At 39.3% G+C, this 17,089-nt stretch overlaps 1 protein-coding gene across 2 annotated transcripts in view; it reads left to right on the top strand.

The window, feature by feature from the left end:
- Rorb (RAR related orphan receptor B) overlaps positions 1-17,089 on the top strand; it is a 184,243-nt gene that overhangs the window by 160,704 nt on the left and 6,450 nt on the right. For both annotated transcript variants that reach the window (XM_031389894.1, XM_031389893.1), the window contains exons 7-9: positions 942-1,049; positions 3,076-3,186; positions 5,923-6,035. In XM_031389894.1, coding sequence (XP_031245754.1) covers positions 942-1,049; positions 3,076-3,186; positions 5,923-6,035 — 332 coding nt within the window. The remainder of the gene's footprint in view (positions 1-941; positions 1,050-3,075; positions 3,187-5,922; positions 6,036-17,089) is intronic.

Below are 17,089 nucleotides of genomic sequence, written 5' to 3'. Positions count from 1 at the left end.
ATTGAGAGTTCCTCTTGGTAGATCATACCTTTGATGAATATGAAGTGTCCCTCCTTATCTTTTTTGATAGCTTTAGGGTGAAAGTCGATTTATTTGATATTAGAATGGCTACTCCAGCTTTTTTCTGGGACCATACCAAAGCTCATAGACTAGATGTGGCTGACACTTCCTGGACCACTTATCAATTATAAAAGTTCAAAGGCTGGAGTGAAATTTAAAATTAGTCAAAAGTCAAACAAAAAGAAAGAAATATTATCTGCCTTCCATTTTATCCCTCTTTGAAACATATTCTCTTTATTTACCAAAGCATCAAAAGATCTTGATTTCTAAAATTATCACTCTGTCTAATAATTTTCCACATGTGTAGAAATACCTTCAGAAGAGAGGATAGGATCCCCGGAACCTGAGTTCCCTGACATGGTTCTGGGAACCTAGCAGCAGCACGTGCTCTCAACAGCTGTGTCATCTCTCTGGGCCCCTAAAATGATTACTTTTGAAGAAGGAATCTCTTGAAATGTCCTAGGTTGATGGCACATCCCAGAACTTGGGGGGCTGAGATAGAAGGATCTTGAGTATAAAGCTGATATGGGCTACATAGGGAGATCATGTATCAAAACAGTAAAATTGTAAAATATTTCATACCTCATATGCACTAAGACCACTTTATTGTTGTATATATGATATACCCATATACATTTTTAATTCTTTTAACTGTATAACACATATTAAGGGCCACTTTATTGTTGGATAAATGACATACATGTATACATTTTTAATTTTTATCTCTGTATACTATCCACTAAAGGCTACTTTATTGTTGTATATATGATAGATGCATAAGCATTTTAATTCATTTAACTCTGTATAATATGCACTAAGGACCACTTTATTGTTGGATATATGACATACACGTGTGCATTTTTAATTATTTTATCTCATAGGTTGCTTGGAAGTGGTTTTAGTGAGAATGTGTCGTGCCTTCAACCCATTAAACAACACTGTTCTGTTTGAAGGAAAATATGGAGGAATGCAAATGTTCAAAGCCTTAGGTAAGTTTCCCTTGGATAATACCACAATTTTACTAAGTGTCTTCAGCTTCTATATACTTATACTATAATAGCAAATTATATGCCTTGACTCTTTGGTAGAAGTTAGGATCTCATTATTTGATTGGCATTAGACCAGGTGAGTGTCCAGTATTCTACCCAACTTTTCAGTTCCTCTAATTACAGTTCCTAATCAGGAAAGGAGAGAACCATGAACCCTATTAAAATTGGCACAACTATGGCCTTATGGAAATAAGCAAAGTCTAATGCTAAATGAACTATTTCCACTCTAGACCACTCTTTGTATTACCATCATGTTTCTAGCTGCTGCTTAACTGCTCTATGGAACATATTGCGCAGACCGTTGGTGGTCTATAGGAGTGACCTGTAAGTTTCTTAAGTATTCATAATCACTGGTCAAGATAAAGAGCACTAACTCTGTGTAATTACCACAAGAGACTGTTGCTGTTCTTGTTTTTTACCCAGAAGACTGTGAGTTTCTGGGAGCACAGACAGGGTTGGTACTGACCTGATCAGAGTGGCCCCTAGACAATTCTTGTGAGCCACAAAAGCAGGACCAGTCTTTGGAGGTGCTGAGTATCCTTACATCCAGTCGTCAGGATGAGGCATGGATGAGAACATTAGCAAAGATGGGCTGGTGCCAGGAAAGGATAGGGCCACTTGTTCCATAGCTGCCCATGGACACCAAAGAAGCCACGGCCCTTTCACCCCTTGTGCTGTGAATTGATATGGCAACCAACAGCGAGCCCAATCAGCTGGCAACATTCCCTTTCTCCAGCTGATACGCATCCATGTCCTTCTCGAGGCTAGATTTTCAAGAAAGAAGGAAAAGCCTTCTTGGCAAGCTGCCTCAGGATATTTCCAGCTTCATCAAATAAACATTTACAGAGATCAGTGCAGAGATACAATGCTATTTTGCCAAAATTCACGACGACTAAGAAACTGACCCGTGAGCCATTTAATTAGACAGTGAAAAATCTGTCTAATTTAGGGGGGAGGTATGGAACACAAAATTAACAAAGCTCATTAGCAATGTATAAGAAGTCTTAGTTTGAAGCCCCTGGATACCTCATGCTGCCAGGTCCCAGTAACACTCCAGTGACACTCCCTGAGTCCCCGTGTAGAATGCTCTATGTTTTCTGTGAAAGCTGTGGATTTAGTCTAAAGGATTCCCAAACAACTTCAATATTTTTTTCTTTTTTCTATTCTTTTTTGAGCTTATAATGATTTCATTTTTTCTCTTCCCTTTCCTATATCCAAACTCTCCTATATACCCCTCCTTGCTCTCTTTCAAATTCATGGAGTTTTTCATTAATTGTTATTACAAGCGTATATGTATATGTACAAACACAAATATTTGTAAATATAACCTTCTCCCTCAGTGTAATGTTACTTGTACGTCTGTTTTCAGGGATGACCATTTGGTATTTTACCAACTCCTGGGGAAGACTATTTCTCCTACTCTCAGAATCCCTTAGTTGTCTGTAGCTCTTTGTGTAGGGTTGAGGTGTCAAGGCCTTTCCTTCATCTCCTATGACATATCTATTGTTGTCTTTGTTCAGCTCATGTCTAGACAGTCATGTTGCTGAGACAAAGTCTCACTGTGTCCCCAGGCTGACCTCAAACTTGCAATCCTCCTGCCTCATTCTCCTGAGTGCTGGCATGTGCCCCCAAATCCAGCTCACTTACAATTTTTAGGTAGCAATATTTTCAGATATTTCTCAGGACTCAGGTTAGGTGTTCCCAGCTGAGGTTAGATGGAATCCACGCTAGCCAGTATTTTACCCCATTGTCGCTAAGATTATCTTCAGTCACCTGGCAAAGATGTGGCCCACTTTCTTCATTCTACACTGAACATCAAATCCCTTCATGTGACAGGGGACGTAAAATGTCCAGTCTAGGTTTCTAATATGCAAACCCCTGACTACCTACTTGATAATGAGGTGTTTCTAGCTGTGCACCATTCCAAGCTCGAGTATTTCTGTTTAAGATTTCGTCTTCCTTTCAGGTTCTGATGACCTAGTGAATGAAGCATTTGACTTTGCGAAGAATCTGTGTTCCTTGCAGCTGACTGAGGAGGAGATTGCTCTGTTCTCCTCTGCTGTTCTGATATCCCCAGGTAGGAAGGCGCCGGTCCCCTGCCTTCTTTTCAAACCTGTTTCACTATCTTTAACATCAATTGCACCTTCCCAAGCCAAAGCGTTCGAGAAATAACTTTAAAGGGACTGCATTTTCTCTAGCAATTGTTTGATATTTTTGGACAATGCAAAGGCAAGTAGCTTCACATTTATTAATGGCCAATTTTCCTCCTAACACAAGAATGTCACATGTGGCAGGGATCAACCCAGATCCAGGTAAGCAAAATTATTCCTGAACAAATAAGAAAAATGAATAGTGGCTTAACTGAGCATCTGGGTTCTATTTCGGGTTTAAGGATAAAGGAAATAATTTTTTAATGTAGAGGCTAATAGAGTGAAACTTACAGAAAATGCCTAAGTCAAAGACCAAGTATAGGAACTTTAATTACCTTTTTTTAAAAAAACTTTTCTACCCATGATGCATTGCAATCGTCTTTTGAGACAAATGAATTGCCTCTATCCTTAGCAGTATTAAGTGTTTCTGAGTAGAAGGCTTAGCTGTGGAGGGGGGCTTGCCTGATGAAAAGGAAGAATCTCAGACATGGCTTCATACCATCATGGATCTGTGTAACTCCAAGGCTTTATCAGTAATTGCCTCACTGATAAAATAAGACAATAGACTCTGGAAGGGGTCAGGGCTAACACCTTCCCTAGCTCTAAAATGCAGTAAATTACTAAACTGTTTTCCACAGGTAAAACGTGACATTTCTGGATTGACTCAAACTCTAGCACCAGATGGACTTTCATGCCAGCTTGAAGTGCAACAATAAATAGCTTAGTAATACATAATCATAACAATATAATGCAAATAATGTGATAATAAATATGTGTTCCGTCTTCGACCAGTCACTTGAGCAGCTGTCTGTTACATATGTAGCATCACCGCTCACTGTCAGTTCTCTTGAGTGAAGAATGAATTCTTTCCATTTTTCAGATTAATTCATTCTGTAATCCATTTCCCTCTGAGATTCATCTCTTTACTTACACCCAAATGTTTTTTCAGTAATGTTGGAAGAAATAGTTTTAACATAGTTTTATTTTTATTTTTATTAATCATTTTATTCATTTACATTTCAAATGATATCATAGTTTGAATTTTATCATATCTCTGTCATGTCATCCTAGCTATGATTACAAATAGGTGCCTCTGCACACTCTTATGCAAAGGCTATCTTTCTCACAATATGATTACTGAAAGTCCAATCAAGTCTTCAAATTTCTGTTTCTGGTTTTCATTTGACCCTTTTCATCAGAACAGAAAGGCCTAGAACCACAAACAGTCCTTTTTAAATAGCAACTCTAAACCAAATAATGCCCTCCCATGTTCTGACATTTAATTCTCTACCCTGAGCTCTGCTCTGTGGAAGATGGGCTCTATGGAAGCAAGAGACAGACAGCCCCCCTCTGGTTCTTACTCACTCAAAGGAAGAGCCTTACAAAGATTCCCTTTCCTCTTTGAGCACATTTACAGAAAGCAGTAATATCCTAGCAGTAAATGCTGAAGACATGCCATCTTGAAAAAGCCACGGAAATGACCATCCCAGGAGGCAAGGCTGTTCTTCCTGAGTTAAAAATCAACTGAACTATTTGGGCTCTTTTTAAAAATATTGATGCTGTCCTCCTCATTCTCTGAAGAGTTTGGAAGCATTCTGTTTGTCTTACTCTCCACCTGGTGGGGAGTCTTTCAACCCTGGCAGCTGACCCACGCTCCAAGGCTTCACGATATCAAGGGCCCTGTTTTGTCATCCCTGCATTGTGCTCTGCTTATAAGAGACAGAAGATCGATCTGTGTCCTCTCAAGTCAGACCCCACTTTTCCCCAGACTTTTGACTTAATAGCTACTGTCTACTTACTTCCAAATAGCTTAGGGAAGGGAAAGGAAACTTAATTTATTCTGATTGACAATTGTCACTGAAGTCCTTTGTGCTCACTTACGTAAGGGTTTGCTTAACTCTTGGCTTGACTTGTCCTTGCTTTGTCTAGGATTACCGAGTCAAGTTTCTCACCTGACCTGAACTATGTTCAGGAGGATCACGGCCAAGTGCTTTTCCATGTGTATTTGTTCACCATTTGGAGACTCCCAGAGTCTCTTGACCAAATTAAGGAAACAATACTAGAGCACATTTTGTCACCATGGTCTATAAATCTAATCAGAAAAAAGAAAATGAAAGGAATGAATTGGGGGGAGGCATTAGGAAAAAGGAAGTGTACAGGAGCAAGAAAAGGAGAGGGGGTAACCTATCGCTTAATTCAATACAGGAAACTTGGACTCAGGCGTTTGTTTCTGAAATCGATGTGGGTGCTCTATAAATTATAGCATGGCATCAGCTTTATATCTGATGAAGGAATAACTCAAGCTAAGGAAGGGGACTGTAATTATTAACAGCATTCCTATATGGTTTCAAAATTATTTCTGCTTTGAAAGAATGTCTAAGCATCTGTCTGGAGAAAGGAAGAGACATTGAAACAGTCACCAACACTAGGCAAAGAAGGAGTTTGTTTGAACCAAATGGCCTCTCTGTATCATTACACCATGTGTGGTCAGCTTCACCTCATTATTTATAAGATATTCACGTTTCATATGAAAATACACAGCCTCAAAAGCAACTTACAGATACGTGATTTGAGATGGTCTGAAACTCAGTGTTCATATATGTAGGTAAACAAAGCAAAGTTTATGCACCCTCTCCTTATTCTTTGGCTTTTTCCCTTGTCAGACCGAGCCTGGCTGATAGAACCAAGAAAAGTCCAGAAGCTTCAGGAAAAAATTTATTTTGCACTTCAACATGTGATTCAGAAGAATCACCTGGATGATGAGACCCTGGCAAAGGTAAGTCTTCAGGTCACAGGCCGGCTGTCCCCAAAGGAGCCGCACATGAACAGGCACAATTTCTCAGCAGCATAGGCTGCAGAAATGTGAACACAAGCTTTTTCAAAGGGAATTCAGTAAATTCTGAGACACTGAGAAAACAGTTGCTTTGTTTGAGGAGTTGTTTTGCATATTGGTTGGTTGGTTGATTATTAGACAGGGCCTGGTTATGTCCCCCAGGCTGACCTTGGATTCAGGATGCCCAGCACTCCTCACTTCAGCTTATCTAATACCAAGATTGCAGGTGTATACCATCATACCTGGCTGGGGAGGATTGCTGACCTGGAGAAGAACCATACTGACATTCCAGAGACCAAGGCACAGGGAAACAAAACAAAAGCCCCTCGAGTATGTCAGCGTCATCATTGGAACAGCCACCTTAAAGTAGGGCAACATGTCTTCAAATTCATCTGCGAGCAAGGGAAAGGCTGCAGTACCATAAAGTCAGGTCTGGACCAAGGTTAGGAGCACTTAGATTTTTATTCAAAATTAGAAAGGAGCATCAAATGCTGGGTGTGACTCTCTGAACACAAGAGGGGGCTGCCATGTGAAGTAGCTTGCCACTGTCAGGTTCTGGTCACTGTCCGTTGCCTCTCGGGTGTGTCTTAACAGTCCTACTCATGATGAAAGATTAGCCTGATGACCTCTTAATTTCTTTTCCACTCTGATCTCTTCACATGGTCTCGCCCTGAGGTTATCTCAACATGTGGACATACTAGGGGTAAATGCATGCAATGTGACACCTGTTTCTTGATTTATCTTAATTAAGAGTGATGGATTTTAAGGTGATGTGTGACAGCTTTTCCTAGGGAAATGCAACACACGCATCTAATAAATTCAGAAAGAAAACCCACACCAGAGCACTCATACTACCAGAGTCCAACTCAGTGAACACAGAGTTTTATTGGAATTCCTTATAGGAATATGGTGGGGGTGCGGAGTTACTTACGGGAAGAGAAAGGATTCAGAGACAACTGAATCACCAAGGCCCACTCCATCTTGGGTGACATATCACAAAAACTGGAAGCTGGAGCACACTGTGTACCCTATAGGCAGCTAACAGGGTAGAAGATGTTCTTTCCATGCAACCATGGTCTAAACCTCCTCCAGACAGCTCTACAGGTTTCTGCTTCTCCCAGGCAGCTGCCCTGGTACCAGAGGCTTCTTTGCTGCATGACTCTTCAGAGTCTTTGCAGCTTAGCTCTGCCAGTCTCAGAGTAACTTTGTTTTTATTGCTTACTCTGCCTAGGGAATCTGCTCAGTTTCAGGGACTTCCTGAAGCTATTGAGTTGTTTACTTCCTCGTTTAAGGTGCTTTCCCTTCAGTACTGGATGTTTCAATTTCAGAGGAAACAGTTACACAACAGATTAGTATAGCAGAAAAGTTGTTTACCAAAGTAAAGTGATCACAGAAAAAGGAAAAATAATTATGAGTAATTGACATTCAACATTATTTTAAATCTTAAACTGATTTCTCAAGTACTAGGATTTTTTAGAGGATAGACATTATTTTAAATTTTAACATATCTTTGATTTCTTAAGAACTAAAATCTTCAGAATGTAAGAAACTGGGAAATTCAACTTATTCTTGGTTAAAGATAATAGAAATCCTACTCTTTATATTTTTATCATTAAGATGTCCCACTCTGCTCTTGGAGTTCTTTATTTTAAAAATGGGGGAGGTAAAAGACTATTTGGAGACACCATCAGATTTTACTTTGCACATACTAAGAACTGCTGTAAAAAAAAAACTCATGAGTTAAATATGCTGCTTCACTATGATAAAGTTTGTTAAAATTAACACATCACCAGGAAGAACATTTCCACACCATTTTACAGTGATAGTTTCCTTTGACAGAACTTCTCCCAAGGGCAAGACACTTGCTCTCTGTGCCTCAGTTTCCATCCAGTCAAGAGTAAAGCTTGAACCAACAGTTAGCATCTCTGGGCAGAAAAAGCAATGATATGAATATCTGCATATAAGTCTATAAGTCATTAGCTCATAGATATAAGCATATCCAGTAAATCAATATAGTGGATTTTTCCTTCTCTCTTGGTGCATTATTCATAGTATAGCATACTAGGTTTCATGAGGACATTTTCATACAAAAATATAATGTACTTTGATATATATATATATATATATATATATATATACCATATATATATGCATATATATATTTGATACAAATATATGATGTACTTTGACTCTATCCTCACCATCCCTTTTTTCTTCTCCCCAGAAACTTTTCTTGCTTGTGTTTTGAATCTCTCAAAAGTTTGGTGTCTACATTTACCTTGTAAACCTATGGTCTTAAAACAGAGTTCAACAAAAGATCTTGCTATTCTGCCTGGGAAAGTTGTCTGTCCCTAAACCATGCTCCCAACATCTATACAAGAATGGCAAAAAGCCCATGTTTCTGAACAGATGTGTTATAAGATTAAGCTTATGGCTCTTCCTAGGAGGTTAAATGATGGTGCTTACATGTTTACTATTGTTTAGACATCCTGGCCTCTAGGTCATGATTGGAACTACTTATGATTTTAGAAAAGAGACAGAAAATGACAACTTTAATATACTCGATGGCAAGAAAGCAATTACAACATTGATTCTATGAATTAGCTTAAACCTGCTTTCTTAAGTTTAGCAAGATAAAAATACACAATTCTATTCTTTTTAACAAATATATATGCATATATACATATATATATATTTAACATATATAAACATGTGTGTGAGTATGTGTGTATATATATATATGTATATATATACACATATACATATGTATGTGTGTATATATTTACATATATATTTAGAAGATTGGATACAGGGAAAACTCTAAACAAGAATTATTTCTTGTAAACCATTCTCTGGAGCCAGATGACAACATATAACCAGAATTCATATATAGATGCAGGGTTCTTGTTTAGACAGTTCTTTATAATAACCATCACATTAATGAGATACGGTATGCCAATATTGAAAGATCGAAACATAGTTAAGAATAGATTCCCATTTGTCCCCAGTAAATTCAGATACATAACTTCATTTGTCTGAGTTTTAGATCCATTGTCAAGTGCAAGGAGGAGGGAGTGAATCCATCTAGTCACTTTTTGAGACATGGGTACTATCCATCTTTGGGACAATATGTGACTCAGCTTACTGCCTCTATGATAAAAGGCCTGACACTAACAACTTCTAAGAAGAGGTGGTTTGTTTGGGCTCCTTGGTTTTAGAGGTTTCAGGCCATGGTCACTTCATTGTAATATTATGGCCTCTGGAGAGACAGAACACCATAGCAGGAACACATGATCGAATGAACTTGCTCATGTGGTAGCCAGATGCCAAGAACAAGTCAAGAAGAGGGAACACTCCCAATGTCTCCAGAATGCCATGTCCTTGGTCACCTCACATCCTTTCTCTAAGCCCCATTTGCTACAGCTCTCACTGCCTCCCAACAGCACCACTGGCAGCTTGTGAACAAGTATTTAGCATATGTACCTTTGGAGAACATTTAAGATCCAAGGAAAACCAGCACCCACCAACAGATCTCTTCCAAAGGAATTCTTTTCACTAAGTTTAAAACCACTCCACCCACTGTAGACTCTTCTCATCTTTATAAAAAGCTTCCTTATTACATCATGGGACAATGGGCATTCTCAACATTTATTCTTTATAAAACCCATGGAAAAAAATATAAAACTATTTCTAAGAACGAGCATACAAACTTAAAATGTTGTATTCTAGGGCACAGACCTAGGTTAAATATGGAATCAGTCAGCCTCTTTTATTAAAATTTTTTTTAAAAAAAATGTTTCTACCAGTTGCCTGATTGACCCAGAATAGGTATAGACAATAACAAGATAAAGGCACAGGATCCATACAGTTGTTGAACTTCCTCCTGAAAGAATGAACTCCAACACACTTTCAACACACTTTGACATTAAAGTTTAGGGAGCAATACTTTATGTTTTGGACCAAACTTCAATCTAATAAGGGTTTGAGAATTTAGATGTCTGTACCCATTAATTAGGAGCCTTCAGTGTCTATATATTAATCAGGGTTTTTTTTTTTTTTGCCATTTGGAAAGATATTAAAGGCAAAAAAAAAATGTTAGAGAATAGATTTTCCTTTCCTCATAAGCATGTTAATATATACCATATTTTAATAAACTATCCCAGCTATAAGACGTGTTAACTGAGAACTCCAAACACACTATTCAACAGGACTGAAAGGCCCAGCAGTGTCTTGGGTAGTTACAAGACTAAGCGAGACAATTTATAAGTATTCCATCTAGTTCATAAAAGGGTATATGTGAACTACTGTTTATTGGGATAGGGTTGGTGTTGGCAGAAGGAATTTTATGTCAGTAAGGTAATGTCTATATAAGAAATGATATGTTTGAGATCATCACTGAAGAGTGGAAACTTTTCACAAGATGGAAGTGGACAATGGGAAAGTGGAGAGAATGGGCATTATAGAGGTAGGAAAGTAGAGGGCTTATTCACACTATAAATAATAGTTAGATTGGGCAGGATCCCGAATTTGAGAAGACAGGAAATGAGATAACACTGGTCACTTTCATGAAAACTCATGAAAAAATAAATAGAGATATATATTTTTAAGTCCCATATGACTAGAGGAGGCAGCCCATCTGTTTCTTGGCTTCACTTCTCTTGTCTGGGAAACAAGTAGGCTGGACTGCCTTGTCTTTAAGATCTCCTCAGTATAACATCCTTTGATGTCCCAACAAAAAAAAAAAAACAAAGGTTCTTCCAGACATTCTCTTTGCCCTCCACTGCTCAGTCCAATGTGGTTATTTTAAAGACTCGTTAGATGTTTTCCACTGTCAAGATGAAGAGAAAAGGCTGATTTTTTTTTTTTGTCTCATCTTGCAGACTCAAACTTACAATGTATACCATAACTATGTTGTCTGGAGTGATCTTTTAAACCAAAGCTTACAGCATGCAGTGTTGATGGTATGTCTTTCCAAGGGTCAGCCTCTCTATCAGCTTTCCAGGCCAGCTTCAGGTCCTGATGTAGCAAGGCCTGACCTGACTCAGAAGGCTTGCTTCCTAAGGGAAGATCTATGAGGTTCAGGGTCCAGTGGAGGACAACTGTTTACGCAGAGAAGATGGAGGGAGATCAGTAGTAAATGTCTGAACTGTGAAGAGGGATGTCATTTCAGGCCTCTGGCCTGTCATCCTTCACTATAAGTCATTAAGCGTCTTTCCTTCTTGTTGGTCTGACCATAGGGGCAGAGGCAGAGAAGAAGTGGGACCAATCCAAGATAGATTATGCTGTGACACTATATTCACAGTGAAGGACAAAGCGCAGAACTGGGTGTCTCACTGAATCTTGTCCTCAAGTCCATTTCCCACTCTTCCCCTGAGGAAGTCTCTGGGTCTGGTCCACAGCTGGAAGCACATCTGACAATAGGCCTTGGCCACTTCAGTCTCTCCTCTGTGCCTCCTGGGTTATTAAAGTCACAAGATATTCCTCTGTTATATAATTATTTTTCCCAAGCAATTCTCCAAGTAGAAATGCCTGTAGTTCTGTTCTCACCCTAAGTTGTAATGAGAAGTATGAAAATTATCAAATTCTCTACTATGTTTCTATTGGATATTGCTGATTTAGACTCTCAAGTTCATATCTTCTGCCGAGCCAAGACACAGACTGTCATTTCCTTCTCTTTGAACATAACCTCTTATCTAAGTGAGAGAGCTGAGCATGGCTTTACCCTTCTAGCTGAAACACAACACTACAAAGCCCTAACTTTGCAGGAAGCAATGACTGCCCTATTCACATGACATCACAGCCATCACCTTCCACTGCAGAAAAAGATCTCACATGGAAATAATGTTCCTAAGTCATAGTGGTTTTACTTATGTCACAAATCTTTATTGCAGATGAAATATGCAATATATGTGTATATGAAATATAATGTCACATGATGTGGAGCTCAAAAAAGTACTGATCTGATTATAATGAAAAGCAATGGAGATAGATATTACATGAGTGGTCAATTCAATGAAGAATTCACAGTGGCTGAGAACTTATTGTGTGCAACACTGTACTGATAGATGCAGATAGGTTGAGTTTTTAAGCTATAATCTTGTCATCTTACTTTACAAAAGGATAACTTGAAAGCTCAATCAATCAAAACCTCATCTAAAACGAGACAGTGTGTGAAGAATTATAATTTAGAGAAAGTTAGAATTTAAACCTAACCCACTATCAACACCTAAACAATTTGTGGGTGCCCACACCTAAATGATTAACAAACTCAGAGGCACCCTCAACCCCTCCAAAGGTTTCTACCTTCCCAAGAATTTTGCACTAGACTGGCTGAGCTTGAGAAACTAACAGAATCACTAAATTTTTCATTCCTTTGTCTACTTATAGCATGAATAGGAACATAAGAACCTAAGTTACTAAGCTTAGAACATGGAAGATTTAACTCTATTTTACATGTTAGTGTTTGAAAGATTGCTAACATCATCCCTGACCACTCTTAACTAAGCGTCGATGTATCTACCCATGAGGACCAGGCAGCAGCAGCCCCACTGTGAAATGAAACTAGAAGAAAGAACTGTTTGGCCCATAGTATCCATTCAGCGAACACTGAAACTAGAAAGCCATCCACACTTCTTTTCATTGTGTTCTCCATGGGGTCAGAAATAGTCGTTTCTTTTGTTAATAATCTAAGGTTGGGGCCACATGTGCATATCCCTTCCCAAGTGTATAATCTTAGTGTGGTCTGAAGGTGCTCTGAGAATTCCTACTTGGGTAACTAGAGGATAGGGGTCCATTCCATCTGAAATAAGCAGTCAAGCCTACCAGAAAATAAGATTGTCCTGGTTGGATTGTGTGGGTTGTGTCCTCAATCTCGCTATTCTCTTTTCTACTTGGGTAAGAATTTTTCTGTAATCTTAAATGTCTGTATTTTGTTTTACAAATTCTTATATTGCCTAGTGAATATCACAATGTAAAATACCTTTGTAACCACATCTGGGACATCCCCAAGCTCCCCTTAGGCATCTACACAGCTGTAAATACATAGGGGAATAAAGCAAGAATGAGCAGAATTATATAAAATGCCTTAACAGAGTCTCCAAATTTTAAATTTCAAATCTAATGGCAGTTTCTTCCAGGGACTCCTTAAGAGACCAGATTATGTATGCCTGTTTAGCTGCTTATAATGGAACAGCACACACTGTAAGACCACAAAATTCCAAACACTGCCCATCAGGTTAAGCATCTGTAAATCAGGAGAGGGTTCAGTATATTATCCTTCAATCCTCAAGTTGCAGTTGGTTTATTCATTCGGATTCTTTAGTGACACATAACATGACTCAAATTTAACTGAGCTAAAAAATAAATGCAATGAAATTAAGCAGTAGAAAAGTATGATCGAATCTAAAGTTTAAAAGAAAAAAATAGCAATTCCCACTCATGAAGATACTGGAATTAGGAAGCCTTAAGATTTTTTCACCTTACATTTATCCATCTTCTGGTGTCTAATTTCTCTCTGTGGCTTTCTCTCTGTCTCTCACGCTCTTTTCCTTGGTCACTCTCTATGTCTCTCTGTTTCTCTCTGTGTCTCTCCTTCTCTGTCTCTGTCTCTCTCTGTCTCTGTCTCTCTCTGTCTCTCTCTCTGTGTCTCTCTGTGTCTCTCTGTGTCTCTCTGTGTCTCTCTGTCTCTGTCTCTCTCTCTCTCTCTCTCTCTCTCTCTCTCTCTCTCTCTCTCTCTCTCTCTCTCTCTCTCTCTCTCTCTCCCTCTCTGAATCCCAGTACTCTCTGCTTCCTCATCCTCATGGGGCTATACAACCAGCATTTAGCTCTTTAAGTTACTTGGAGTCTTGGCTACATTTAGACAGTACCTTGAGGCTATCAGTCTGATTCCAGATCCCAGTCTCAGATGAGACAAATACCCACTTCTACTGTTACTACCAATGGCCAGGTAGAAAGAACATGTGTCACAAAAACAGATGTCAAGAATAGGCAGAAAAGAAGATGGAAAGAGTTTATGACCTGGAAAGGAGTCTCAAGTTCAATATTATTTTAATCCAAATACCTAGGTCTGGTTATAAACACACACACACACACACACACACACACACACACACACGCACACGCACACGCACACGCACACGCACACGCACACACACACACACACACACACACACACACTGTGAACCTGGACAGGTGAGATGGATGTATTCAGCCTTTTCCATCTTCCACTTAAATCAAGCCATTGTTGGCTTTCTTTGTGAGGATGGACAATATCCTGATGGATTGTTTTACCTTCTGCTTGTCCCATTTCCTTAACATCAGTTGTATCAGTTTTAAAAATGTGAATTCTGTCAAAAAAAAAAAAAACCACTGTCTAGAGAGAATCATAGGATTGTTGTCTCTGCTCAAATAGCAGTTTCTTCTTCTTGTAGACCTCAGTAGACATAAGGTAAAGCTTCCTTCTTATAAGAAACACTTTCCACTGAAAAAAAGAAAGGAATGTGAGATGCCCTTTTATAGATCTTCTGTCTAGTTCTGTGATGGAGATTATTTGGATGTGAAGGATTTCATGACGATTTCAAATTGACTACCCCCTCCATCTCCAAGTGCTTCTTTTAAACATCCCCGGCTGTTTAAAAAGTTGTTGAACCATTAACTGCTGCTGAGGCTGCTCTGAGCTCCCTTTGAAATGTGGGTCCCTCAACTGCAGTACATGATATTAATGAGCAATAAGTGACTGCATGCTGCTTTCTCCACTGGGCCCTTCTGGGCTCTGCCAAGTGCTTGCACTGTGTTTGTATGGCCTCCTGGCCTTGCCTAACTATAGAGTGGTAGAGCCCCACCAGCCCTTCCATTCCCACAGCTGATAGGATGTCTCAGCCAGCCTCTTCAAAGACAACACAGTTTAATGAAGCTGTCTTTTCTCGGTGATGTTGCTGACAGTGTCCGTTAGCTATTTAGCTCATTCTACAGATAAACAATATAAAGTAGACTTAAATCCCATAGAAGAGGCAGAACTGGATAGGAGTCAGACTCTGCCAAGACCTGAACTTTTAGCAGAAAAAAAGCCAAGGAGTCAACATTCACTTTCCAAAACCAGACTCTAGTTCCCTGCCTCTAGTCAAAAGAGTAACCACCAACGAATTGGTCTTGAGCTTGTGCTTTTAATCTCCCATATACTCTGCTCATAGCAGAAGTAGGAAAGGCCTGAAGAACCATAACATGGGAGTCTAGTCTCTGAGCAGTCAATAAGCAACTGTATTGTCACAAGAAAACAAAAATTCATCATGTTTTTCATTCCCCTTCCAATAAAAGCAAATGGCTAATTGCCTCATGAAATAACTAACATACAGTGTGGTCAGGATCAGATTTCGGAGATTGGCTAAAGACTAAATTGGCTATCTGCTGCCCACATCCTCTACAGAGTGTGACCTTTAGCCCCCTTTCACTCCTTGAAAAAAGCAATATGTGGAACTTGAAGCATTACTGCTCAACTTTCATTGTCTACTTGGTTATGTCTATGAGGGCACTTCCAGAGATGTCTAAATAAGCAAGAAACACCCATCCTGAATGTGCTGATGATGTCTTGGTTACTTTTCTATTGCTATTAACAGACACCATGACCAAGACAATTTATAAAAGAAAGCATTTACTTGGGAGCACAAGTCCATGACTATCTTGGCAAGGAGTTAGTTTGGCTGTAGACAGGCATGGCTCTGGAGAAATAGCTGAGAGCTTATATCCATATCCAAAAGTTGGAGGCATGGAGGGGTAGAACCTGGTTTGGCATGGGCTTTTGAAATTACAGAGACCACACACCCCTTAATCCTTCCCCAAAACAGTTCTACCAATAGAAACCAAAGGATCAATTATCTGAGCCTTTGGGAGCTATTGTCATCTAAACCATCACAGGGAACCTGAAATACTATGGTCACATGACCTGAGGGTCTCGTCAAAATAACTAAAAGTCAGTTACATTCTGCTATTTTCACATGCACCCCCCACCTCTGCTTCCTGTCTGCCTTAGTAATAATTTCCTCTGCCCAACCACTCCCTCCATGCCAGGATGAGCTGATGCTTCTGAAACTGTGACCCAAAATACAAATCCTGCACATGATGTTCTACTTTGGCATTTTGGTTGCAATGACTGGAAAGTAACTAATACAATAGCTATCATGTGTGTCGTCAGCAGACAGCAGGTCGCACTATGAAACCATGTGTATTGACTCATTAAATCCTCCCAGTCTCCCTCTGAAGCAGGAAATGTTATAGTCACCATCTGTGCTGGCTAGTTTTTATGTCAACTTGACACAGACTAGAGTCATTTTGGAAGAGAGGGAACCTCAATTGAGAAAATGTCCCCCGCAGATTGGCCTGTGATCAAGCCTATAGAATATTTTCTTGATTGATGACTGATGTGGGTAGGCTCATCTGACAAGGGCTGGGTGGTCCTAGATGGCATAAGAAAGCAGGCTGAGCAAGCCATGAGAAACCAGTAAAACGCCCTCCTGATAGGCTTCTGCTTCAGTTCCTGCCTCTCGTTTTTGTCCTGAGATCTTAATCTGGCTTCCCTCAAACATGGACTAATAAACTGTAAGCTAAAGTAAACCTGTTCCTCTCCAACTTACTTTTGGTCATGGTGTTTCCTCCTAACAGTAAAAACCCTCACACAGCATTTGACTGATACGGAAGCTGAGTTAAGTCCAAGACAGTGTTAGTATGAGTGGCAGAACTAGGATCCAAATAGAGACAAGCTGACTCCAAAGCCCCGTGTCCACAATTTTCACTCTGCTATGCCTGTGTATCCCCCAAGAACTTCTAACTTATCCTTCATCATAGAATGAGCATATACAGCCTTCCCTCTGTACACATGAAAATGTCTTTGCCACCTGAAAGAACCTACTTGACACTTAGGAAACAGAACTGATTCAGATAGAATACGAAATTTACTTGTCAGTTTTTAAAGTTTTTAGTTTAGTTTTTTTTTTTTTTTTTTTTTT

Source organism: Mastomys coucha, unplaced genomic scaffold, assembly GCF_008632895.1.
Source record: "Mastomys coucha isolate ucsf_1 unplaced genomic scaffold, UCSF_Mcou_1 pScaffold21, whole genome shotgun sequence".
In the NCBI taxonomy this organism is placed as follows: Eukaryota; Metazoa; Chordata; class Mammalia; order Rodentia; family Muridae; genus Mastomys; species Mastomys coucha.
Note: the sequence above shows the minus strand (reverse complement) of the source record. Positions and strands in the feature narration are given on the sequence as shown.